Genomic DNA, 27,327 nt, shown 5'->3' with positions numbered 1-27,327 from the left:
CCCTATCTATAGCTAATCTTGTCTAGTGGTAACTCTCCTTTAGTGTGAGAGTCCATATATTTATTAAGAAAAGATTAAATGTTTTGAACAAAGGGAAAGATATTAAAGATTGAGGCTGGTTTCCTTGAGTTACTCTTCAACTCTTCTCCGCGACCTCCTCTCCGAATGTTAGGATAGCCTAAATGTTCATAAAAATAAAGGACTAAAAGTAATTAATGGATATTTTGAATAATTTCACGATAGTTAACAGTTGTTAACACCACTCCCCGATCGAGATCTAGAGTAGTTTTTTTTTATTGTTATGATAATTCTAGCACCACTTCAGTAGAAATCTTCATTAAATTAATTTATATACATTTTAATCAACTTCATGTCTTTAAGTTAAATTTCTGAAGGGGAATTTGGAATTGGAGAGAATGGGTGATCTCATTGGGATTGTTGACGGTGTAGTGAAATACAGGGATGGGAAAAAGGTATTTAAAGGATTTAGTCCATTATTTAATCTAACAAGGATTTATCTTTCAGTGGAAGTTGAGATATGGAGTTGTAACTCGATTGTCCCCCGTTGCAGGTCAATGCTCAGGTTTTTCTCTTTGAGCATTAATTGAAACATCATTACTTTCAGATTCCTTGATTTTTCAATTATGGAAGGACCGGAAAGATAAAGAAAGAAATTGCTCACCTTCAAAAGGGAGTCTGGTTTTGGAAAACTATTTTGGCTATGAAACAGGATTTACTCTGGACAAGGAATCATTGACTCTAGCAATTCTATTTGGAGAAATGGTTGTTGTTTTAGCATTCAACTGCAGAGAAATTTTAATGCGTTGGCAAGTAAGAACAGCTCTTCACTTCCTTACTTTAGTGTCTTTAGTGTAAGGATTACCAAACTTAGTTCATGATAGTCGGATAGTACAATGAATTACATTTAAATGCTTTTCCACTTACCTCTATTTTACCCATATTTGCAGTTTCTATTGCTATAAACTAGGTTGAGTGTTATGAATTTATATTATACAGTTCTTGTGATTAAGAGAATTTCATACTTTAATATTCCATCTAATCTTTGATTAGTTAATGGAATACATTTTTCATTTTCTTCCGATAATTATTATTTAATACACATTGTATGGGTAATTAGAAAGCTCAAAGAGCCACGATTTTTATATCTAATGGTTTACTTGTTCAAGTTACCAATTTATACATAACATATTTTCTCCTATATTAATCTTTTTTAAAATGAGATTAAAGCTGGATTCCATCCTGCCCTTCTAGTATTAATAGTCTGTAGATTAGTTAACGATTGGGAATCAAGGGCATGCTGATATTAAACTTTATAACAAAATAAATCAGCCTACGGAAATTGCACGTATTTAAGTGAATGTTTAATTCGACAAAAGCTTTATAAAATTTTCAAAAGATATTCAGAAACTAGAAACCCCCTCCAATAGCCAAGAACTTTTCATTGCAGATAGGATTGTTAAAGCCACATAGCATACTTTTCCACTGAATAAATTCGTAGCACATTGTAGTTGGGATATTTTCACTTCTGAAATACAGAAAAATACTGGCTTTTTATTTTCCGAGCTAATTGAACTCAGAGAAAGGACAATTATATGCATTAAATTATCAGATTATGTATTCAAGTCAAGGAGTGGAAGAGTGTCCAACTATCTTTTGACCAGCTTCCTCCTAAGATACCAAATATTTTTTGGCTTTCTATCTCGTAAGTAATAAGTTTGGTACTCACATGGTTTGGTCTTATATCCATAAAATAAATAAATTTTTTAAACCTTGTAACTCAACTCGTTATAGGGCTCTTGTTTCTATAAACGCTCTTTTTTAAAAGTCTATACCAATTAATTCTACTAATATCTGGAGTGGACCAAGACTCAATCTCTTAATCCCCATATAGGCGTAAATATATTTTTTATATTTAAAAATTAAATGGCAAAAACTTACTGACTTTGTACAACATTACTCCCTTTTATTTCATCAGCATCCGAGAATCTGTGTGAATCACGTACTACAATTAATGTATCTTCTACATAGAAAACATTTTTGAACTGAAATAAAAAAGTTTTTGTTTAAAGAACCTACCGTAGAGTGAGTGTTTCAAGCTGTAGAGTGCATTAAATTACCTTTAATATTTTTCTACAAGTCAACATCAAAAAAAGAAATTTAGACAGAATATTTTATACGTTAAAGTTAGGAATCATCTTAGTGGCAAAGGATGTACAATATAATTTCAGGAAAAAATAGCAGGAAAAGTGATTAAGTGGAAAAAATAGCAAAATTCTTTTAAACTGATATATCACAAATATAATGTACATCGGCAAAATAAAGTTCGGGAGAAAAATATTTTTTCGTCATTTTCATCAATGTTTATGTCTTCATCAATATTTTTTAACTTTAATCCGATGAAAATTATCAGAAAAAAATAGATCCATAAATTTTTTTAAATTATTTGTCTGTCAAAATCCAGCTGTTTTGTCGAGGCTTAATATTTAATGTAATGATACTCTCTGGCAAGTACGAGAGATTGGTAGTTAATTCCTTCAGAATGGTTATCATTCTATCTTGAAGACGCAAGCCATTCCTTCTGGACCGAAAATTAATTCGAAGGAAGTTTGTTTTTCAACAATACAGCAACCCAAAACATAGATCCATGCTCTGCAGAAACTTCTTAGAAAAGAAAGAAGCCTCTCACATATTATCTATTATGCAATGACCAGCTCAATCTCCTGATTTGAACCCAATAGAGCTATTGTGGGAATACCTACACAGAAAAGTTCGGGAAAAGTGCCCCACAAGTAAGAATGAGTTGTGGAACATTTTGAAGAATGCTTAGAATTATATTACACCTGCCTATCTTGAAAAAATAACAGCAAGAATGCCAAAAGTTTGTAAAGCAGTTATAGAGACAAAGGGAGGATTTTTTGATGAAGCTCAAATTTAAACAAAAATACTTTGATTTTTTTTACATATAAATGTTTATACCCATATTGAAATTAAATTTTTCTTCATTTTAATAGCCTAATTACTGTGTTACCTGATAATAAAGTCATTGGTAGTTAGAAAAATAAGTGAAGTTCTATTTTTTCCAAACTTTTTTTTGCCAGTGTACATTAACATACACTGAAAAATGATCAAGCACGACAGCGATTCGAGTGGAGGAAGTGCTAATTACTTAATTCTCTGTTATCAATAATATATTTAGAAATATATGGCACCTTAATTTTTTGTTAGCCTGAAACCTTCCCATAGAGTTGGCCCCAATCATACGTACCACTATTCACCAAATTAGATTACTATATGGGTGTCGAATATTTTTTTAAAGCCTTATTTGTTGTCATTAAATGTGTATTTACATTTATTCAATAAATTAATTGATGGAATTAAACATAGACATATGAATTTTCATTAATATTTGTTTTACAAGTTAATGAAGTTGGAGCCGGATTCTTATTCAAAATTGAAATGAATGAATTTATAGAGATTTAATATTAATAATCTTTGTCTTGTTGTTTGAGTGAGTTTTTGTCAAACTGTTAAAAAATCGAGTATGGAGGATTAATTAAATATTTGTTTTGAAAGAGTAGCCTTAAAATAGATTCAAACAATATACCCTTAAAGGCTTGTTGTTTTAAAATTTGACCCGTCAAAGTCAATCCGACTGGGAGTAATTGAGTCAAAAACAAAAATTGTCGCGTGAACAATTATTTTGCAGAGAAAAACGCCAAGTACTATTTGGAAGGGTTGCAAAGATTGGAACATCGCTGGGAGAAGTGTGTAGAGTTACTAGGAGACTATTTTCAAAAATAGAATTTTTTTTAAAATGTCTTGCATCTTTGTGAAGTCGGAAACTTTTCAGGCCACCCTCGAAGAATTTTGGTTTTTTTTCCACTTAGTCACTTTTCCTTATTTTTCCTCGTCATTTTTTTCCAAATATCATAAAATATAATATAGAAATTAATATAAATATATTAGTGCTAGGTCATTTCATTCCCAGTAAATTCATCCCGATATTTCATTCCCACCTTACAGATGGATATTTAGTGACGTCATATGGTTTCAATCCAGAGATGAACTTAAAGTAGGTGAGTGCAAGTGATCATGGAGAGAGGTGTGAGAGACCCGAGTATACTTGCTTATTATTTACGTAAATCTGAAGTGTGAGAAGAGTGATTGGCATAATGAAATTGATGGGAGGAGTAATAGTAATAATATACGATCGCAGGGAAGAGTAATGACGTCATTTACTTCTATTTCTCTAAGTCTGAACAATATCAACGGTTCAGGATTCCATTCCTATTCACAATTAAAGATTTATGATAATGACATTTATAATCCATAATCCTTTATATCCATGTCGAATTCATCATCAGTCATCTCCAGTGCCGACTTCCTAGGCCTCCCTACATATTTAAAAAAAACTAACTGGTTTTGACCGCATGCCATCATTAAATATTAAAGTGGGAATGTAATGTCCGGGGATGAATTTTTAAAGAGAAGAATTTACTGGGAATGAAATTACCGTTCACGAAATATATTAATATCTTTAATATAGGTAGAACTAAGAAAGAGAGAGGATCGAATGATTATAAATTGATAAAAAGTATTAATATTATAGTAAACAGTATTGTGAGCCATTTTAGTTTCTTCTTTAAGTATTATTCATTTATGTTGTTTTATATACTAATAGTATAATTACTATGTATATTTGAATGGCTTAATTCAAGTTATTCATTATTACAAGTATTTTTAATATTTTATTTTAAATTATGAAATCTACGTATCACAGTATTTGGTATATTTTTTGAATAAATGATAACCCAAGATTAATAGATTTAATAGCACTGCAATTATTTATTCCATACATATCTCAGGGATTGATTATTTTTTATAGGTGCAGATTCGTTATGGTAATGATTTAATCTCTAATATTATTTTATTAAATATAATTACACAAACTTTAATTTCAGAAGATTTTATCAAGTGTTCCAAAATATAATAGTATATCAATGACTGCTTAACAAAATGATGTACAAAATGTATAAAAAATACTTTCTAGGATATATTTAGTAAAATTTAAATGTTTATTCAAAAATTTCAATGCTTATTCCATAAAAATATTATAAGTATATTGGATTAAAATAACAAAATATAAAGAACTATACTTACTGGAAGCTTAACATTCAATTCGGTCGAAAACATATGAGACAGCTAATGTGAAACCAGTACACAAGCTACATTTTAGTGTATTGTAAAAAATAAATTATGTGTGCAATGAATGTTTACCGCGGAATATATATCTATATAATAAGATTTCGCTTCCCATAGTTTAATTATTGAAATGACAGATTATTAAAAATCACAAACCTTTACTCAATATACAGGGTTGCTTTTTAAAATTTACTCACAAATAATTGGCTCTAAATCAAAGTCTACAAGTCCAATGTTATTGAAATCTTTTGAAACATTTAATTTAACTATTACAAATATTTTATACATGAATTTATTCATTTTGGCCACCTTTCACCTTTTTTACAGCAATCAATCTCTTCCAAACCGCATTACAACTCATACGTACTTCCATCATCTGAAATTTGGTTCCATTTCTTCTCAAGAGCTGCCATGAGAGCATCCTTATTTCTTTAAGGATAAGTATTAACTTCCTTTTCCAGCATTCCCTAAATGGAAAAGTCCAGGGGATTTAAATCAGGCGAAGAGGGAGACCACATAGGGTTGTCCCAAAAATGCTGGAATTTTTTTAGACCAGTTTTAAATTGGTTGGGCACCATGACCTGGAGCTTAATCCTGAGTGAAGCAAACTTCTTGACGTGGAAATACTGTTTCAATCCAGGGCTTCACATTTGTCTTCAAAAAGTAAATACACTTTTTGATTAATTTTTACCCAATCAGGAATCCTTAATATAGGTGATTTTGCTCCATTTGAAGCCACAGTGCCCCAAACCATGGTTGTCTCTGGTTTTTTCACTTTGTAGGCAAATTTTTGTCCAGAATGAATGATGTGTTATGTCTTTTCCAAGACTCTGTCATTTTGCATGTTGAATATTCGACTTAGAGGAAATAACTTTTCGTCACATTAAATCATGAGTTTTTATGTACGACATGCATGTTAAGCAAAAATTTGCTAATATCCTTTCTCTTTGCAATGACACTCTTTGACAAAAGATGACGATATTTCTTTTTGTCAGATTTGCCCCCAATGTTTAACAATCTTGGTCACTGTGGTTCTGCTTACATTGTTGATCCTGGGTCAGCTTTTGTATGGATCTTCGTTGATTTTGCCGAATTTTTTCACGGATAACCTTTGAGTTTTCAAAGTTTTAGTTGTTCCACTCCCTGACCTCTTATCAGACTCCAATCGCTTTTGTACCTGTAAATAATTTTCTGATTGATCTTGGTAATCTTCTGGATTGACTTGGAAGTATGCACAGCTTTTTATAGAGTTATAATCTGTTCCCTTTGGGATTTTTCCATTTTTTGAAAAAATTATATGTTCCAGGGCAATTATGAAAATGTAATGTTTGTTATGATGTATTTATATACAACATATATTTAACAACATAACATCCCAGACAGTTATTTTATGGAATACAAGTCTTTAAAATATGGACAATTTTAAAAAGCATCCCTTTATAGTTGTCATAACGGATTTATATAGGGCTGAAATTTCTATCTATTAATTTGTGACTACTATAGATGGCCCAGCGTTGCTTGGGGTGTTAGGAAAGAAAAGAAAAAATCTATTTTTTACATAGTTATAAAATATAATAATTATTTAATTTTATTGATAACATTTGCATTGAATGCTAATTAAAATACCATTGATAAACACTAATATATTCTGTATATTAAATGCTATAAACTATTTTTTTTTAAATGTCTGTGTGTCTCAGCGATTCATGGGCAAACCAATGAATGGTTTATGTTTATGAAATAAATTATAGTACTATAATATTTGTAGTTATTACAGATATAAGAATAATACGATATAAAATAATTATTCGATTTAGTTATCACAAATAAACAATGGTGTTTTTGTCCTACCAAGATAATTATTACCGGGATCACAGGGTGACTTTTTAGATTTTGCTTTTGAGATTACTTTTAAATGGATATATACATTGTAAGAAGTTTAAGATACTTTTATGTAAGAAAAAATTATTAATTTACTTCAAGAAAATATTTATTTCCTATAATAAGTAAATATGAATAAAAAAAATATAGCTTTGTCAATTTTTTAGGAGATCTTGGGCATCAATCAAAGTTTTAAAGCCTTAGAATGTCCATTAATGTCACGTCATTGCATGAATTTGTCCTTTTTAGTAATTGGTTGTTTATAATCATTATTATTTCAGGGCTGATGGGTAAACTATATATATATATATATTTCTTCATTGACCGTTCTTTTATATGTTCAAAGCAATTACGTAAATAAATATACATAAAAGTTATTGCTTCATAAAAGAAGTTCCAAAAAGTTCTATTAAAAAGGCCAAATAAAAAATAAAAACACAAAATAGCATATTTCATGCAAGCAGTGTATTCTAGTTGGGGGTGGGCAAGTTCAGTGTCATTTATTTACAATTTAAAAATAAACGAAATGTATTAATAAAAAATAAAATACATCATTAATAAAATACATCCATTAAAGTTACTATATAAATATAATTGAAATCAAAATAAATACTAGCAATGTAGAGCTCATAGCTTTTAGGGCGAGATCTCAAAATTATGTCACTTTTCTCCGGAAATTTTATCAATTTTACGTACGTGTTGATATCTTAAACTTATTTTATGCTTTACACAGACTTACAAAAAAACAACTAAACAATAGTAATTCATAGTATTGATTAGAAGTGGACAAATAAAAAAAAAGAAAGAGTATTTTTAGTGTATCTCTTGTTGATAAAGTTAGACAGAACTTTAAAATAGTTTGTTCATAATTTTTAGAGAATTGGAACTTTCGTACATAGCTCTTGCTTCTGCTGTTATCACAATGTTGTTGCTAGCCCCTTTTGAGCGATTTCAAGCCCCAAGTGTTTCTAAATATCTCCTCTGGCCCACAAAAAAATCAAATATATATTTTTTAAATATTTAAACCTTTTTATATAAGTAATTATATTGCTATGTTTATAATTGTAGGGGCTAAGCCCTATATGATGAAAGCTAGCATCGCTCCTGATCACACATATAGCATAGGTATTGGGAACCCAACAAATATGTTTAGTAGGCCAGATAAGAAGGAAAATGGATATAAGGATGGAGAAACTTAATACTTATGTCTTTGCTTTCGTCATCTTCATTAGTAACCACGACATCCATACCATGTTGTCCTAAGTCTGAGCAGCAAATTGTGATATTTTTACTGCGATAACTGAAGATGGATAAGCAAATTGAGCTTAATACATTACTTAGATTCTTCGACAAGTCTTTTGCTAGCAGGGATTGGCTAAAAATATTTAAAGTTCCTTGTACCTAAAAGGGTTTTTGCAGCTTGATACCATTTCTGCATGTTTTTTCGCAATTGATACGCATTACTTTTATCAAAATAAACAACATTATACCTGCTATGACATCTCTACAGAATTTTGAAGAAACAAATTGGGTCAAGTATTAGATATTTGAATGGTCGCTGCAGACTACCTCATTACCGTGACTTGTGATAAAGATTGACGAGGAGCATCTAACGCCAAAGTCATGGAAATGGCGGCAATGGGGGGGGGGAATGTTCTGATACAGTTCTTATACTGCTCTGCACCATCGTCATAAAAGTAATGTACTTAATATAGGGGGTCCAAGTAATACAGAACATTTGGGGAGGCTTTAAACCCCTAAAAAGGGGCTTACGACGCCATTGTAACAATAGAAGCAACAATAGGTAGGGATTACAGTGTCAACTTCTAATCAATATTATGAATTACTGTAGTTCAGTTTTCGTTTGTTAGTGTATAAAAATCATAAAACAAAGGTATGTTATAAACACCTACGTAAAATTGACCAAATTTCTTGTGAAAAGTAACATAACTTTGAAATCCCACCCTGGGAGCTATGATAAGAAGGCCAACAGTATTTTTAACACAGTGATATTTAAAACATGTTGCCAAATCTTTATATTCATAAGAGTTGGTTTTTTTAAAATTCTTCATTCAAGTACTTCCTAGTCTATTTCAGATTTTTTTTTTAGATCAAAATTGAGGTTTTAACAATGTTAATAGAAATACAAGGTTAGACCATCATGTAATCGGGCTTGTTAGAATTTTCAATCAGATATATTTTACCGACTGTTAGGGAAGACAGGCAGATTTTGACAATACACGCAACCACCCATCTACTATGACGTCAATAATAAGACCGTGGTGGAAGTCAAACATGAGTCATACACGCGTTATAGTATAACATTGTATTTCTATTAACCTTGAGGTTATATGAAATTTAAATATTCTACTTTTGACTTCACTTCAAAATAGTGAAGTACCAAATTTCAAGAGGTTAACTCTTTTGAATAAAAAAATAGACAAGAAAAAGTAGCTTCCTGTAATAAGACATTAAAGCGACGTTTGAAAATTTTGGTCTGAGACGAGTATCTATATCTCATGAACGACTCAAAATTATGTGCTGAAATTTGTCGAACTTAATTTTCTCATTAATTTGATCTTGTGCGGCCAAAAAATTTATTTGTTTTGGTCGATTTGACATGGAATGACCCTTAAGTCTTACTAAAGTCAACTCCGATAATAGCTCCAAATTTGTTCATAGTACTTACTGATTTGATAGCTATTTGGATGTTTTGTGAAACAACATCAATTTCCCTTTTCTTCAAGAAGCCTTTCTGAATCATTCCAATATTTTTTTTTGATATAGGCTCCATTTAAACAGCCAAAACTACGATCAATTCAGTAAGAGGCATTCAATACGGTTATAGGGGTCCAGTGATTGAAGTCCTATCCATCTCCAGTTTTAGGAATCAAAGTTATTCTTCCTTTTGTGAATGATCCAGTTATTTTACTTGTCTTTTTTATGGTACACCCCATTCTATACAGAAAGGGTGTAATTTTATCCAGGCATATGATAAAAAAGCTCTCCAGAAGCTCCATCTGAGCCTCTTCTCTTGTTAGCTTTAAGCTTTTTCATGATAAAATACTTAATATTTCCCATTGAATCCATGTTATCTTTTGGTTCAAATCCATGTCTTTTAGGGAACAAAATCGTCTCAGTTTGGACTACTGATACTCGAATGAAAATATTTTAAAATATCTTTCCCATTAGGAATAATTTTTTTCATCCCAGGAGCTCAGTTTTTTTTTTTTTTTTTGTCTGGAGAAATTTTTAATTCTTCTATTTGAATCACTCTCATCCAATCTCCTTTTCGGCTATTTCTGCTATTCTAAATGAATTAACAATATCTGCCGTAAAGGTTCGAGTATTTAAGAGCTAGAATTCAATAATTTTTCAACTTTGTCTTTCCCTTCTCCTTAGTTGCAAAATTCTGAAGCATAAGTTTGAATAGCTCGAGATTGAACATGCATTACTTGCTTTGCGTTCAATTTGGATTTATTACATTGAATGATATTTTTTTTTAAATTTTTACCTTAAAATTTTCTTCGCCTAGAATCAATTTTGATAAAATAAAGGAACGCCGTTGTAAATAAGAATAACATTTTATTTCTATTAGTTTATGATCTGATGCTGGCTCAGGCCCGAATATATTCCTTTTTCTAGTTTAGTTTAGTTTGTAGGATATTAATGTCAAGTTAATCCAAGAAAACTCTTAGATTCTTTGCCTATATACTTACTTCTCTGGACAGTGCTTTTTTAAGACGTCTCCCAAATTAAATATTGCACAAAGCTCACCCTAAATTTTTATATTTGGATATTGATTTATCAAACCATCAAGCCGACGTAAATATTGATGATAAATTGGAAGAACAGATTACCCCATTAGCGCACAAAGTTATTCCATTGAAGTAGAGGTTTATAATTGACCCCAGATATTACTTAATTGATATGTACATATATCTTTTACGGAAAAAAAATTATGTAGCTTTTTTTTTTTTCAGAGATATGGACTGACCTTTTTTTAGGACGCTATGCACTGATTATATTTGATATATTTTCTTCTTTTCTCATTCAACAAATAAATAACTTAGGAAATAGAAATAATATAGTTATTTCCTTTCATAATTTTACATTATTTCTTATGATGATATACTTCTTGACTTTTGGGATGAATACCCACATTATATTTAACACACACATACAAAAAAAAGCTTTGCCCCAACAGTTTGTACATCTGGATTTGCACTGCCGTATCTAATAGGGTTTTCTTTTATGAATTGTTTTGCAAAGTGGCGACCATAATAAGGAATCATAGATTCATCGATGGAAAGTTTTAATTCAAAGGATGAAGTTCCAAATTTTTTTCCTACAGATGCTTTATAAAAGGGCCTAAGTTTAAAGTTCCATCTATTTTTGAATTGACGTTCAAATGCAAATAACGAAGGATTGCCTCAAATCTATTACATAGAATGTACTCCCTTAATATTGGGGGACAATCTGACTCTATTTCAATATATTCCTTTATTAGGATATTTAGCGCAACCAGAAATCATGAATAATCCGAAAACAACAAATCCTTATTCACATTTAAAGTTTTGTTATACTGGAGGGTATATAAGTTTTGTTTGGTTGACTAACTCGTCCATAAAAATAGTTTCAATACGTCAAGTTCTGATTCATATGGGACAACTTTTTGATGTAGCGATAGATTTTCTTCAAATAGAGTATTGATATCAAAGTTTGGAACTTCGGATGACTATTGATACTGTTTTCTTCTATTTTCAATTTCCTGAGCTTTTAATATTGTTTAGTCTCGTACGTTCTTCTCATTCATTGGGGGAGGGGGGTTGGAATAAAATCAAATGTTATATTTAGAAAAAGCAGGCCAAGATTGTTCATATTTCCTGCCATTTCAACATCCGAAAAATTGGAATCGCAGTCCGAAGCTGGACTACTTTGATCGTTTGAAATATGAAGTGTGATATCCGCAAATTTAAACACGTTAGAATCAATATCAACTAATATTTTTAATAACTCGGTCGTTTTTATTCTAAACCAAAATAAAAAATAAAGAGATAAATGCCAAGGTATACAGAAATTCAAGGTATTTTTATAATGTTGTTTTGTCCGATGTTTGGATCCACCACGCCTTTCTTATTCTTTTTACACGAACATCAGAAGTGACGTCAATATAGTGATATTTCAGTGTTTACTCAATATACCTTGTGTTTACTTATCAAATGGAGAATGTGTAGCAAATTTTTATGTTTGAGAATCGTGGGAGAAAATATTACAAAAGTTATCAGTGATTAGTTAATTATCACAGTTATTATGAAAGCATTAATGTGATTATGTACTTCCACACTTCGAGAGTAAAGGCGACGTAAACGTCTAACTCCGTCCTTGCTAGGTACACAAGATCTGGTAAGTAGGTCCATATGCCTGCGTGTATGAATTATTCGTTTCCACGTTAGATGTTTGAATTGCTGAGTGACGTTGGAAAGATTGTGTTGCAAATTTCAGAGATGTTTGAATAAAGGTTTCTCTAAATCTAAATTTAAAATTTTCTAAATCCTTGTGGGCAGTCATTTTGGAATCTACAATCTCCTTTCTTTTTCTTTTTGCTTGTTGTAGCTCTCTTTCACAAATAGATTCCTGATTTATTCCACCTGGAAGAAGAGCTAAGGTAGGAACAGCTCAATTTTCTTTTTTTTAGAGGCAAACCCAATAGCTCGTTTTTTAAATCTCTTTCATGGTTTCTTTATTGAAAATTATTAGCACAAATTTCGGGGTCCTTTCCTATGGGTCTCTTTCCCAAATCTTTCGCCTGGAGGAATCTTGAGGGAAACGGTGGTACACAACCTTACTGGTTGAATTATAAAAAGTGGCAGCACAGACAGCCTTTTTATTTTTAATTCCAAAACTTAAAAAAAAACAAGGATTATTAAAAATAATAGTTCATAAATTTAATAACTTCATTTAGTAATCACTAAATATCTTCTTTTTTTCTTTTTTTTAACATATGTAGATTAATGAAAATATAACTTATTGAGGAAGACAATTCTATATTTTTATCATTGTTGATTTTGGTTTGGGCCGATTTTTGTTCTTTGGTCCGGTCTGAAGTATTTACATTGATTAAGATCGATTTTTTAGTGAAGACTGTATATCTATTTTTTGATCCAGACCGTATACCGATATTGATAAGATCCAGACTGTAGATTTGAACTGGCCCAAACGAAATAAAATCGGTCTTGGACAGGTCTAGAATTTTCAGAGACCATACGCATTACTTAGTCTATCATCTGTCTCACGTCACCCACGGCTTATCTTGACCACCAGCCGGTACGGTACAAGTAGTTAAAACAAGAACGCAGGCCCGAATGCTTATGAACATACCCTGATATATACCAAGTACATATAGCATTCCAAAAAAAGTTATGGAAATTTTTGAGAGTATATAAATTTACAAAATGAAGTATTATCGTATCAATTGTCACAGTAAAAACCAAGATTGAGGGTTTACTAAATGTTTGATATATAATAACATAATAAGTAAAACGAAAAGAAAAAAAGTCTGCACACGGATTTTGATTACGAAAAGGACCCATGACGAAGGAAAAACTTAAACTGACCATACAAAAATAGAAGTTCAATAAATCAGATATCCTATTAAAAACATATCAACAGGATAATCCTATGTTCTCCTCCTTTTCATTTTGGATATTTATTGAAATCTAACGGATAAGGAGAAGAAGATAATATCTTGCTGTCCTATTTTTGGGACACTAAGTATTAGTAGTTTCCTCTAAAATCAAGCCTGGACCATTCTAAATCTTGGGTTAGCACCTACCATTTCGTGCTCTCTGAAACGGAACTGCATAGCAACATCATATATATCAACATGGTTAACATTATCTGCTTAGGAAGAATTTCCATCAACAGTTTCAAGTATGAGAACAACAATATCCCACTTAAAGTCACCACTAAAATTCGTATGAGTATCTGCATCTGTATGAATGCTGCTTCTTCGTTTAACGACGGTGGCAGATTGCCTTCGTGGAGATTTCAATCAGTTTTTATCAGGGGTTTTGCCTGTTGGTGCATCGCGCCTCTTAACCAGAGATGAAGATGAAGTACAGAAGAAAATCATAAAAAAAAAAAAAAAAAAAAAAAAAAAAAAAAAAGACGAGGTCTAACACACGCTCCGTTTTCCATAGGAGAAACAAAATAGTGATAGGTATCAATTAAATGATTTCTAAGCTTGATTCTCCGTATAACAGGAACGAACTCCAAATCCCGTTCCGAGATTTTCGAGTTCGATTTATAAAAAAACTTGAGTGTCAAACATACACTCGATAATTCAGCGTAAATAGACAAATCAACACAGAACAGTCACTATCCATTAAAAATAAATACCATCAATGTAGTATATTACGCTTTGAATGTTTTGTTCAAAAATCGAATTCCAATTTTTTGGCTAAACTTCACAAAATACATCATTGAAACTTAAAAAATCACTATCTAGAGACATTTTTAGCCTTGAAAAAACTTTTTAAACAATTATCAATGATTATTTTCTACCCTAAATATTGTTTCATACTTATAGCATTCAAACCAGGATCAAATCTCCAACCATGACTTAGACGTTTTTACGGAGAGCTTTTCATGGTTTAATTATGTTTTTGTATATAAACTTAATTACTTTAATCTTAATTGTATCGAACGGGTATTAGTAATTCTTAAATAATTGATATTCATACTCTAATTTTCGTGCTTACATTTTTATAAATAAAAACTTTATTTAAGGAAATTCAAACCACTTGTATGATCCATTTGACAAAAATTTAGGATTGTGAATGGCTAGATATAGACATTAATTTAATCAATTAATTTCTTCTTGAGATGATGATCGATAATAATTTTCTTCTTGACTTAATATACACAAATCCTTAGATGACACTTTTGACAGAACAATTCTTCAGTTGAATATAATATCCTGGACTATAGTCGAGTCCACTTTTTTCCAAATTCAAGTTGTACTTACGACTCCAAGATTATTCAAAGTCTCCATGCCTCCATGTCCTAATCCTATCTTGTTCGAGTTGAGTGTTCATCATAAAGTCTATGATATAATGACTAGAGTACCACAGCTCTTGTATTATTCAACTTTATGGCAAATTATCAATACATAGAGATGATTTTTATCTCTTTCCACACAAAATTATATAATATTCTTTTTGCCATTGCAGTCGTACAGAGATCCTTAGATGACCATTTTTTCTGTTTCAAAGTCCCCATTCCTCTGAGTCATCATGCTCTAAGTCCATGACATGATGCCTTTGAAGCATCTGAATCCAAAATAACTGAAAGTTCTAATGCTCAGGGACAATTAAAAAAAAATGAATTGAGAGACGCACGTAGTGATGGAGACGTGATTGAATTATCAAATACTTCCTTTCAATAAGGTATGCATAACTTAGACCATCAACGGAATGACTTCGTCAAATGAATTATTCTTGATTCTTCTATTTATAGTCATTCAATCATAGGACGAAAGTACTATCCGCTGCTGTGACACGTAGAGACGAGCATGATGACCATGACTCAGGATTTCAGATTTTTACTTCAAATTATGGATCCGTCACATCAGCGATAAAACAATTAGAAAAATACAGATCAGGTAATTTTTACTTGTAAACAGAAGAACCTAAAATATTAAAAAAAAAAAGTCGATTTTTGGTGGAGCAACGACCAAAGTCGAACTATGAAATCATACTCCACATAATTCACTAATAACGATAGAGAAGGGTTTATAAGGCATAGTTCTAATTTGCCCGATGCTCCACCAAAAATCGACCTAATAAATAAATAGTAAAGGACTCAAAGGAGTCCTTTAAAAAAATACCAATACTATATATAATCTGGGACATAATAAAGATCGCTATTACATCCCAGTTATAGTATAAGAATTAACAACAGACGTTGTTCTAGACCCCTGTTCGTGAACAGCTGAAATTCATTTCAAGATATTTCTCGACTTGTCACCTCTATATATTTCTTTTTCTATAGTCCAGCCGTTCAACCATATAATTGCCCCCTTTATTTATTTTTTTTACATTGGAGTGTCCCATAAAATCAAAATTAATTTTTCCTAGATGTATACCCCCATTTTTTCCCCTAACTAGTACTAAATTTAAACCATCTGAACATCGGAAATATCTTGAAGTATATTTACATTTTATATGTATATTTTGTCTTTGGGTTGGCTGGGATTCGAAGTTTTGCACATTTATTTCAGGAGATTAACTTCTCCCGAGCGCATTTTCCACTATGTTTTCTCCCTCAACAGGGTTAAAAAAAGTTATTCGATGTTAAAAATGAACAACACGATTACTTTTGCATCACTATAAACCCTGACATATGGAAGAAAAACTGATTACGTTTTGGAATCTGCACTTAAAGTTTATTATTTCCAAATTTTATAATATGTGACAAAAAAAGTGTAATCTGTCAATTAAAGTGTATTGCATATATTATGAAACACTGCTGTTTAATGAAGAAAATTACATCTTGACTTTGCTGCTAAGAATTGGAACTTTCACACAAAGAGTGCCATGGCGAGACAGAAATGCAAGAAGTATGTTTGATTAAATTAGATACCCTAAGCATAAAGTATATAAATATTTATGAGTTATATGGTTTACATCTTTGGTTTTTTAAATATAAATTTATTATCTATTTTTGAGTATTTTATAGAAAAAATGAAGAAAAAAATGATTTTTTCTTATATATATATAATTTGCCGATCTATTGTAGGGTTTACCAGATTACGTATTGTCACAATTATACATCTACCCTTTCGACGATATTTCTGTTAAAAGATTGATATATTTTTCCAAAACAAAATCAGCTCCGTGCTCTTTTTTTCTTTTATATAACTTTTTAATAATCCTTGATATGATCCTACATTTTTACCGCCTTATAGTTGTATAATAAAATGATATGAATAATTTTCATTCTATAGATCCGTATTTCATCTCAATTTCGACAAGGTTATTCATTTTGTGCAAATTTAGTTCTGACAACGCAAAAGCTAAGCTTTGCCACAGGATTTGTTAAGATATATATGCAAAATGATCGATTTCTTCTAACTGCTGGAATTCCTCCTGTATCTATTCATTGTTGGAAATTGATTAACCTTAGACGCTATGGAGTTTTGGATGACAATCAATTTGTTTTTGAAGGGGGTTCTCAATGTGGAAAAGGAGAAGGTCCTCATATTTTGCGCCTGAAAAATCCTAACGAATTAAAGAATGTTTTTGATCTAGCTACAAAAGGGACATTACATAAGCAAGAACAATATTCTCCTAAATTATTTGAAAGTATGTCCTAATATATCAGTTTCCATGTGAATGTTTCCATTTGTATCATTGTAGTACTATTAACTGAAGAGAATACATTTAAAAATTCGGGTAAACTGCCTTCAAAACATCAACATTTATTGTCAACTAGTAGTCGAAATGACGTTACAAATTGTTCAGAAGTGTGGTCCGACAATTATTCTACATCGTGTGATACTATGAGTGACGTTCTCAGTGAAATTAATTTGTCATCTGAAGAGACATCGGAACGTTTAGTCAATAGAAGAACATTACTAGAAAATATACAAATGTATGCATTCTGTTAAGTATATGGATATAAAAATAGACTCTTGTAAATAGAGGTGGACTATACAGGAATATTTGACATCGATTTTCTTATTTGAATTTTTTTAGTAAATGTATTGATGTAGATTATAGGTATAGTTCCCCACCATATTGTCGATCTACCCACTTCACTTGTTATCTTAATGTTAAAAGTAAAGTTTTATTTTTTTAGGACTTCATGTGATTTGTCCTCTAAATGGAATATGAAGAGTGATACATCATCTCCACATACCAGTTTTACAACATCCCAGAAGGAGAAAAAAGAGTTACAACCAAAATATTCTTATGCTTCTAATGAACCATCCTATATACATACGCATGATATACTTATTCCATTGGATGTAACTAGTAATACATGTTCTATTGATTATGATTTGCCAAGAACAGTACACAACGTATTTAAAATAGATTTGTAACTGTCTAAATTATTCATGGTTTTATTTAATTATAGAATGGAATTCAAAATGTAGTTGTTCGTACTGGTATAAAGTCATCACAAGATTCAAATGGGAGTAAAGAAAAATATCAACATCGGGTTGTTAATATAGATACGGGTGGCAATTACGACATCCCTAAAAATGTAATTTAAAATATCTCAAATTTATTTTTTATCGTATCATAAAACTATTCTAATTTTTATAGGATTATCAATCTACTTTATATGATGTTCCAAGATCAATTAACATGGTCAAATATAGAAATTATGACATACCAATTTCTGGAGGGGCTTGTTCAAATTTAACGAAACCCGACTCCTGTTCTTTTTGCTTTGAAAAATATGAAGCTTCAAAATTTGAAAAGATGAAATTGAATGGTATTGGTAAAATGCCAGTTGCTGACATGAGGAATTATAGAAAAGATTCTCCGTCAGAAATGTCCTTTCATGGGAACAATGAAGACAATATGTATTTCAATATTAATTACAGTAAAGAGTTTCCTCAATACGAAAACTGTAGACCAATAATGGAAGTATCTACCGATTCTCCGTTAAAAGCAACAAATTATGATACAATTAACAAAAAATTGCGGAATTTTCATGATCTTCTCAATTCAGGGGAGGGTACTCATTCACTTATGGAATATTCTATTTGCGATTCACACAACATAAAAAATAGATCATTTTCTTCAGATAGTATATTGTTTAATTGCAATACAACACGATCAAGTGTAAGTAATGACTACAAGACTGCCCTTGATAATTCAGCTAATATTTACAACGCATGCAATTTATCTAAAATACAAAACCTGTATAGAAAATCATCATTTTCTTGAAAACTTTATTATAATTTCATAAATATTTGAAAAAATCATTTATTCAATTCATGCAGAATAATTTATGTCAGTTCAAAATTGATCTGATAGAGCAAAAGTTTTTTTCCTAATTAAAATTTGTTAATTCTTTTTATAAATCTACATTAGTACAAAGGGTAATGGAAAATTCATAATGTTCACTCTATTTTATGGAATATTAATAGAAAATATTATTTTTTATTAGTAGGACAAGGATAATATAAATTAGGTTTATGTTAGGGGCCATATACAAAGTATGTAACAAAGTGTTATGGCATTATATTTTTTTTCTCCCCCTCCCCATTTTTGCATTTCGTACACATTTCTATAACCTAATCTTTTTATAAAGTACCTACATTATAGATTATATTTCGAAAAGTCTCTAATAATCAGTTCTTTTTTCACTTAGTAATTTTTCATTTTAAATATGATATTTCTTATTAAGCAAAAAAGTCCTTTATTAAGAGTTATTAAAGTTATCCAATAATCTAAAGAATAAAAGAACTCCATCCTTTTTCACGAATCTATGAGAAGCCATTGAATTTTACACATATTTTTTTAAAACATAGAAAAGGTAAACTTGAAACTAAAATTTATCGTAACGGTTGCAATTTCTGTTATAAGTTTTATGAATTGTGGAGGGATTAGTGTTGGATCAGTCCTTGGACGGATTGCCTTTTCACTTTGTAGATTGTAGAATATAATAAATAAATAATGATACCTAGAACTTATTATTATAAGTTTTAGCTACACACCTACTTTAAACTTCAACTATCTTGTCTCTTAACAGAGGTTATGTTAAACTGCTGAAAGGACATGCTCAACGTAAAATTGGACATAGTAAGTAACTACGTCATTTCAGCTGTAGTAGTTACTATAAAGGGCTGATAAGGTCCGGTCCTAGGACTGATAAATTTTATTAGGACCGGACTGGTAGGACTGTAGTTTTTTTAATTTTTTTGGACAAATCCAACACTAGGAGGGATACAATGTTTTATTTAAATACGTAATGTCATTGTTAAAAAATGACTCGTGGGATTTAAAAAAACCAACATGCGCATCACTACGTACGTACTTTGTAATTTTCCTGAATAATTTAAATACATTTTAGTATTACTTATTCTAATTCTTGCGGTTGGTAGAAGTTTGAGCTTATTCATGGAATTCTTATGATTGGAAATTAATTATTATTTTCTAATTATGTATTCATCTATACATTTTTTATATATTCTGTAGTTTTTATAATATTCTTACTCTACGTGTATTCATAAATAAATACTATATTTCTTTAGTATAATTTTCAAAGTTTAAAATTTATTTAAGGATAACCCTAACCTGTTTTACCAATTATAGAAAAGAAATTCCCATGATCATTAAGAGAGGATGGAACCATCTTTGCATGCTCGAATGATTGTTCTTATTGTACCATTGAGATACTTATGGAACATTTTGAGAAAACAGTCTAAGAGTGAAGTTAATTTTAAAAATTCATCCGAAATTGTCAATTCACATGCCAGTGGTAATGATTTTTTTTTCTTTTTTATGTTTGATAAATATAATCCTTTTAGATATGTAACTCATTTATGGGTAAATCTTAAAAAGAACATCTAAAAATGACACTTTCGTATAAATTTTGTTATAATTGTTTATATAGGGACTTATTGAAGTACAAAAATTGGCACTTGGGGCCCCTTTATCAAATCAAAAGCTAGTAGTATCTCAAATTTGAAACACTAAGATATATTTTAATTATAATTAAAAGTGCCATTACTTTAGAGTGGACTATCTGCCAGTGCCATAACTTGATTTTACACAAAAAGGAAAGGCCACATTCAATGTATCTATCCATCTTTTTTATGTTCAAGAAGTTCAGATACAATAAAAAAAACCTAAGATATCAGCGAAGCTGATTAAAAAAAACAAATATACCGGAATGCTCTTTGGACTTATACATATAGGTGGACAATAATCGAAATGTTAAGGTACATTGCGAACAGTACTTCTGGTGTGGATAATGGTTGCTAACATATATTATGTCTTAAATTTCATTAATAAGATAAGATCTGAATCCTCAACGGATGAATCTCTCCGATTTTGGACACCAAGTCAACGTGCTCGGCAATTGTATCTCAAGAGTAAAATCGCTGGTAGGAATTTCAATTACTCCATTCCTATATGTCTCACCTTTATGTCTACTACTCAATGGTTTCACAACAATTTATTTATTAGTTTGATGAACAGTAAAGCTCGACTATATTTTAAGAAATTGGAAACTATTTACTTCACTGTAATTCTTCCAGCACTTCTGTAGTTACCAATTTTTCAATAGAGACTTAAGAAATTTCAGAAATAATAAATTAAATTTGTATAAGTATTATATTATTTGTCATAAAACTGTATAATTGTCAAAAAAAAAAAAAAAAAAAAAAAAATGAGTTCAGAACTGGATTTTGCGCTTAAAGATAGATAATCTTCTTGGCTTAATTGTAATAATTGAGGTATTTACGGGAAGAGACACTATACACAACGTAAGAACCCCTTTTCAAATTCATATTTGGACTTTTTCAGACTTTGTAACATACCTAAATAAGATATGAAAATAATATGGTATGCCTAATAAATGTTTACTATTTATATAAGACAGTAACATCCACATACTGTACACAATCCCAAATTTAATTATACTTAATAAAAATTATTCAAAAAATAGTCTTAAAATTCATACAGCTCTGTGATACAAATATTTAGATTTCTTATAAAACTAAATTATTTCTAATATGAAAATACTTACACGAAAAGATAACCATACTTTATTTAGTTTTTATGAATTGAAATATTTGTAGTTGCTAATGAATAGAGGATGTAATGAGCTGCAGATTTGCATGGACGTTTGGGGCAAAAAAATCACGTCTTCCAGTCGACAAAGCAAATTTTTAAAAACACAAAAACAAAGCTTGAATATTTATCTATTCATTAGTGAAAAAAATATATAAATTGATTGACGGAATCCGTTTTTATGAGATGAATAAGTTTGTTGTCGCTAATTAATAATATCATTCTTTCTTTATCTTTAAATTGGCTTCAATATTTTGGGCAAAAAATGACCCTTCTAATTCATAGAGATTTCTTTTTTAACATAAGGAAGCTTGGAAAATTTTCTATTCATTAGTGACAAAATTATAAGAATTGATTTATAGCATCAGTTTCTATGGGAATTTGAAATTTGTAGGTCCTTATATATTATGAGGAGAGTGTCATATTTATGTTATGCTCATTCTTTAACGATCATTGAACCTTGTACAATTCACAACTAGGAAAGTATTCGTGATTCAAACTGCGACAGTCCTAAATGTAGAAGGACATAATTGGAGTGAAATAATAATAACAATCTCCTTGTGTCATATTTTATAAGCTAGTTTTAGAAAACCAGTTCTTAGTAAGTGCAATTTAAAGAGAAGACAGATTAAATTTTCGACCACGAATCTCTGGATTTCTCAGTGAATAGCGAATTAATTTTAATAATTGAGGTAGTTATGGGAAGAGACACTCTATACACAACGTAAGAACCCTTTTTCAAATTCATATTTGGACTTTTTCAGACTTTGTAACATACCTAAATAAGATATGACAATCTTTTGGTAGACCTATTAAATGTTTACTATTTATATAAGACAGTAACATCCACATACTTTACACCATCCCAAATTTAATTATCTTTTATAAAGATTATTCCAAAAATAGTATTAAAATTCATCCAGCTCTGTGATTTAAATATTCAGATTTCTTATAAAACTAAGTTAGTTATAATATGAAAATATTAACACGAAAAGGTAGCCATACCTTATGGAGACAGCCAATCAAATTATTTTCTCCCTTTAAATCCCTTAAACGGACTATTTGGATATATTTTGATAAAATTAGTCGTTTGAACTGTTTTTTCCTATAAATGAAAAAAAAAAAAAAAAAAAAAAAAAAAAGATGAGAAATACAAATATTAATTATTGTTATACTATTCCAATCAAAGATTGAAGTTTTGACGGATTCCTTCTTTGAATCGGAACAGACTTCGTGTGGTAGGAGGACTACTGATAGAAGAGAGACTCAAGATTAATTTCTCATTACTTGATGTGCAAAGTCGCCGCATCCCTAGATCTCGTCAAGAGTTCCTTGCTCCTTGTTGAATGAATGAGCAAGTCTACTTCTTACCTATGTACGCAGCATGCTATGCCAACAGATGAGATGCCCAACACGTGAGTATATTGTTCATCAGTAGTAAAGTTCTATTTTCAGTTTGTTCATACCCTTTTATTGGTTCCAGTGCCACGAGGAGGAGAATCTGGACCCTGAAACTGGTGACAATAATAACTTAAGCTTATGGAAGAGTCAATAGTGAATAAGAATTATTGTGCTTTGTTGGTCATTATTTTGTAAAAATGCCTGCTTGCTTTTCGTTCGGTTGCAAAATCACTTGAATCACTGGACAGATCTTTGGCCCTGATATTTTGTTTTTCTATTGAGTCTAAAGAAAGGATGACTTCGATATGTGTCTTGAGAAGAAAGAAAAGACTCTCATCTGCTATGTTTTGAGTACTTCAGCGAAAATATAATCGATTATGAGAATAATCGAAGGAGGAAGTTTCTTTTACCTGGAGCCATACAATGCAATTTATATTTTCGAAGTTGTCATGACTAAGGACTACAAAAAATTCAGTGAAGTCAAGAGTCAAGAGAGGAGCTAGCTGCATTAAAGAATAATTTACTGAGATACCCAGTGAGGAGCAGGGAGAGTTCTCATCTACCCCCACAGCTCCTTCTTTGAAATTATTGAAAGTCAACTCTGCTTCGTCTCCTATTTTGAGGAGTAGAGAACACAGTCTGAATTTAGCTCCTAATCTAGATAGGTTGTTGAAAACTAAAAAAACTTTCAAACTCATAGGATAGAAGGGTTCCCTATTTCATTTATTTATAGTGGGTCGGGTTAAAACATAGAAAAAAAGCTTTTTACATGCACATCCCAAATTTTAATGGGACATAACTGAATTCACGTTTGATTACTCCCCCTTCCGCCCCCTCACGTTTTATTTTCCTTAAACAAGTAGAATCATATAAAAATTAAATATATCTTATTAGAATGTTATTTGAAGTTTATAGCACTTTTTTTTTAATTCTTTTGAATTCACCATAATAGTACTAAGGCTACAAGAGCCAATATTTCAGTATTTGTGGGCGTTGCTATGATGAGACATTGTGGCTTATCTTAAATAACCTGATTGATATAGTGTGATGAGTATATGTAATATAAAGTATAGACAATTTCATCGTTATTATTATAGTAATATAATTTTAATTATCAGGATTCTTCTCGACAACAAAAAAAACAAAAAAAAACCATTAATAATATAATTATAAGTATATGTAGAATATAGAAGTAATAGTTTTTCAATAATTTTGATCATCGTGATTTCCGGCTTTCTCCTTGGACCGAGCAATGCTGGGTAACCCTTTTCTAAAAATATAAAAATGAGTTTGTATCTGTGTGTGTCCTTTATGGGTGCCCACACTGTTGAACCTAGGATGTTTAAATTTTGCAGGGGTGCCTCTTTTAAACCTGGTTAGGCTAAACAAGGGGTGACAATTTTTTGTGGGTCATATATGGGGGCTTATTCTATTAAAAAAAACACAAAAACTGTTTTTAGATCTCTATGAGACTAGATAGGGGCTTGAGTTATAAATCAAAAAAAGACTGACGAATAATTTTTTTTTGAAAATAACAGTTGCAAAAATATGGATTTTCAGTGTAATATTGGATTCGTAGATAAAATATAGTTTGTAGATTTATTTTTGGAGATTTGTTTGCATATAAATATGATACATAAAAGTTTTGTTTAACTGAAATATCCATTATTTTCTGAATATATATTTTTTTTAAATCAAACGTCAATTTTAAGAAGAAATGCCACTAAACAATGCATTGAGGACTTCAAATTTTAAACTCTTACATTATAGTGTTGCTTGTCACTTGTCCACTCATAGTCTGTACATAATAGCAATGTTTTATCCTAATTACTTCGAATATACCAACATTTGAAACTCTGAAGTAAAAATTTTGTTTATTAATTCTTGTGATCGAAAGTGATTTGTTACTACACCGAGCACATAAATTCAGTCTTAATGGTATGTATGAGAATAGTGATGCAATACAAACAGCAAAGGATGTTTTAAAGAATCGCATAAGAAACTTATGCCATTGAAATTCATTTTTTTTTCTGATGGTTTGGCCCCAAAACGACGAAGTATACATGACAAAAATCAGCAAGCCTTCTTATAAATTCATACTTTCTCTCCATTATTATTTGCGATCCAGAGTTGGAATTCATCCTTATGAGGCATCTTTTCAATGTAATATTAACTCTCCTTTTTGGAAAAAAAAAAAAGATTTATATTTGAATAAGTACTGCTAAGATTAATAATAAAAATTATTTCACTTTTAAACAAAAACTAGACATTAATACACATCCTCACAATACAAAGTCAAAATCATAAAAAATGTTAAAATAATTAACAATTGAGAAAAAAATAATAATGATGACTAGTGAAGCAACTGCAATACGGGGCCAATATAAATATTGCTTACCTTTAATCTTTGCTTTTGTTATTGAAGAATGTGCTGACAATGGATGTGTATGAATTGCTTCTATCAAGTTTTGGTATGGATATACGTAAATTACCTTAAAGGTAAGCAATATTTATATTGGCCCCGTATGGACAATGAAGTCGAGACAGCCATTGTAAGTTGTGGATGTGTATTAAAGCGAAATTGAAAAGCATGTAACGATGAGTAAAACATTAAGTGCAATAGGGCTTGAGAAGTGTAAGGTTACTTGAAAGGTTCCAAAATTATATATAAATAAGTCGACTGAATGACTTAATCTATTACAAATACCAATAAAAAATTGGATATGAAACATATTTAAATTGAGCTTAATCTCCTAGCCTCTGAAATATTAATTATTTATTACAATTAGTCAAATAATCGACTTAATTCTGAGCATTGACACAATAACAACGTAACCTTATATTAGTTTTATTATTTGATAAAAAAATTATAGGTTGATCTAAAAAATCTTACTTTTTTTTACAGCAAATTTTTTAAAGTTGAAATATAAGGTTTATTCTGTAGTTTTAGTTATAATATTAAGCAATTGAAAAAAATATTATCTTCCAAATAAGATACTTAATTTACTTGATTACTGTATGATTATACACTTTAGTAAAAATTGTATTCCAGATAACTAAATAAATAAATTATCTTTCTAATACTGGAATCTATGTGTTAATTTTTATTTCCTTAAACTTTTATCTTCACAGTTATTTCACTTCAAAGTATGGCTCTAAATCGAAATTACATGATTTTTAAAATAAGATTTAATGGTCAAACCTACTGTGGTTGAAGATTTTAATGGAACTGAAACTTGATTTATTTATATACGTTTTATTAAATGACTTAATCATTTACAAAATTAAAAACATTTTCTTTCACTAATAACATTTTGACATTTACTTTGTTATTAATAATTAGTTAGATTTCATCGGTAGAGATACATCTATCCTGTACACAATTGTATATTGCAACTTCCACATGAAGAAGAGGGGTGATTATCTTTTTTGATTAAACTCCACGTCTCGCTTGTGTTTTGCAACCTAAAGTTATGACATATTTAACTGGATTCCAATGTCAGAACAAGAAAATATTATTTGGATCAATCTATTATTTCAATATTCTGTATATATAATTTATTGTTATTAGTTATATGATTCCAATTGTTTAATTTTGTATATTTAACATAAATGTATGATGGTATATTTTTTAGTATGTAGACTATATTTAATTAAAACCTTCTTTTTTAAAATTGGAACTTCAAATATATTTCGAAATACTCTACTTTGTCGTTTCATTAGCTATTATTCTGAGAATAAGGTTCATAATGAATTACAATTTCATGGAGTGTGACGTTTTCAAATCTACTGTAACGAATAAAAAACGTCTAAGTCAATTATACGTAGTATATCTTCATTAAACATTTTGCTAATAAATACTTTCCTTATACCCTCAAAAATCATAATAAAGCAGGCAGCTGATAATCACATCAGTATTTTAAACAATGATACCATATGTCTTCCCCCCTTTCTCCTTGCACGTGTTTTTCACTACAATATTATCAACTTTACTGCTTTCCTACTT

At 30.3% G+C, this 27,327-nt stretch overlaps 1 protein-coding gene across 18 annotated transcripts; it reads left to right on the top strand.

Annotated features, from left to right (window-relative positions):
- Window positions 1-48: 48 nt before the first annotated feature.
- On the top strand, window positions 49-26,628 carry LOC121126605 (uncharacterized). Of its 18 annotated transcripts, XR_011782648.1 has the most exons (13): window positions 83-208; window positions 382-473; window positions 526-571; window positions 626-831; window positions 15,339-15,554; window positions 15,625-15,769; window positions 17,114-17,471; window positions 17,526-17,760; window positions 17,968-18,190; window positions 18,247-18,375; window positions 18,438-18,962; window positions 23,110-23,335; window positions 23,404-24,528. XR_011782648.1 is itself a non-coding variant. In XM_071892100.1 (11 exons), the coding sequence occupies exons 2-10, from the start codon at window positions 417-419 to the stop codon at window positions 19,312-19,314; spliced, it is 1,800 nt and encodes a 599-aa protein (XP_071748201.1). In that variant the 5' UTR covers window positions 49-208; window positions 382-416; the 3' UTR covers window positions 20,197-20,382. The 18 variants fall into 18 exon arrangements, 12 of the variants coding, with proteins under 12 accessions (XP_071748201.1, XP_071748200.1, XP_071748199.1 ...); XR_011782644.1 differs by lacking the exons at window positions 15,339-15,554; window positions 15,625-15,769 and adding an exon at window positions 20,439-20,604 and having other exon boundaries at window positions 49-208; XR_011782643.1 differs by lacking the exons at window positions 15,339-15,554; window positions 15,625-15,769 and having other exon boundaries at window positions 49-208.
- Window positions 26,629-27,327: the final 699 nt, after the last annotated feature.

Source organism: Lepeophtheirus salmonis, chromosome 12 (assembly GCF_016086655.4).
Source record: "Lepeophtheirus salmonis chromosome 12, UVic_Lsal_1.4, whole genome shotgun sequence".
Classification (NCBI taxonomy): domain Eukaryota; kingdom Metazoa; phylum Arthropoda; class Copepoda; order Siphonostomatoida; family Caligidae; genus Lepeophtheirus; species Lepeophtheirus salmonis.
This window is presented reverse-complemented; position numbering and strand designations above follow the sequence as displayed.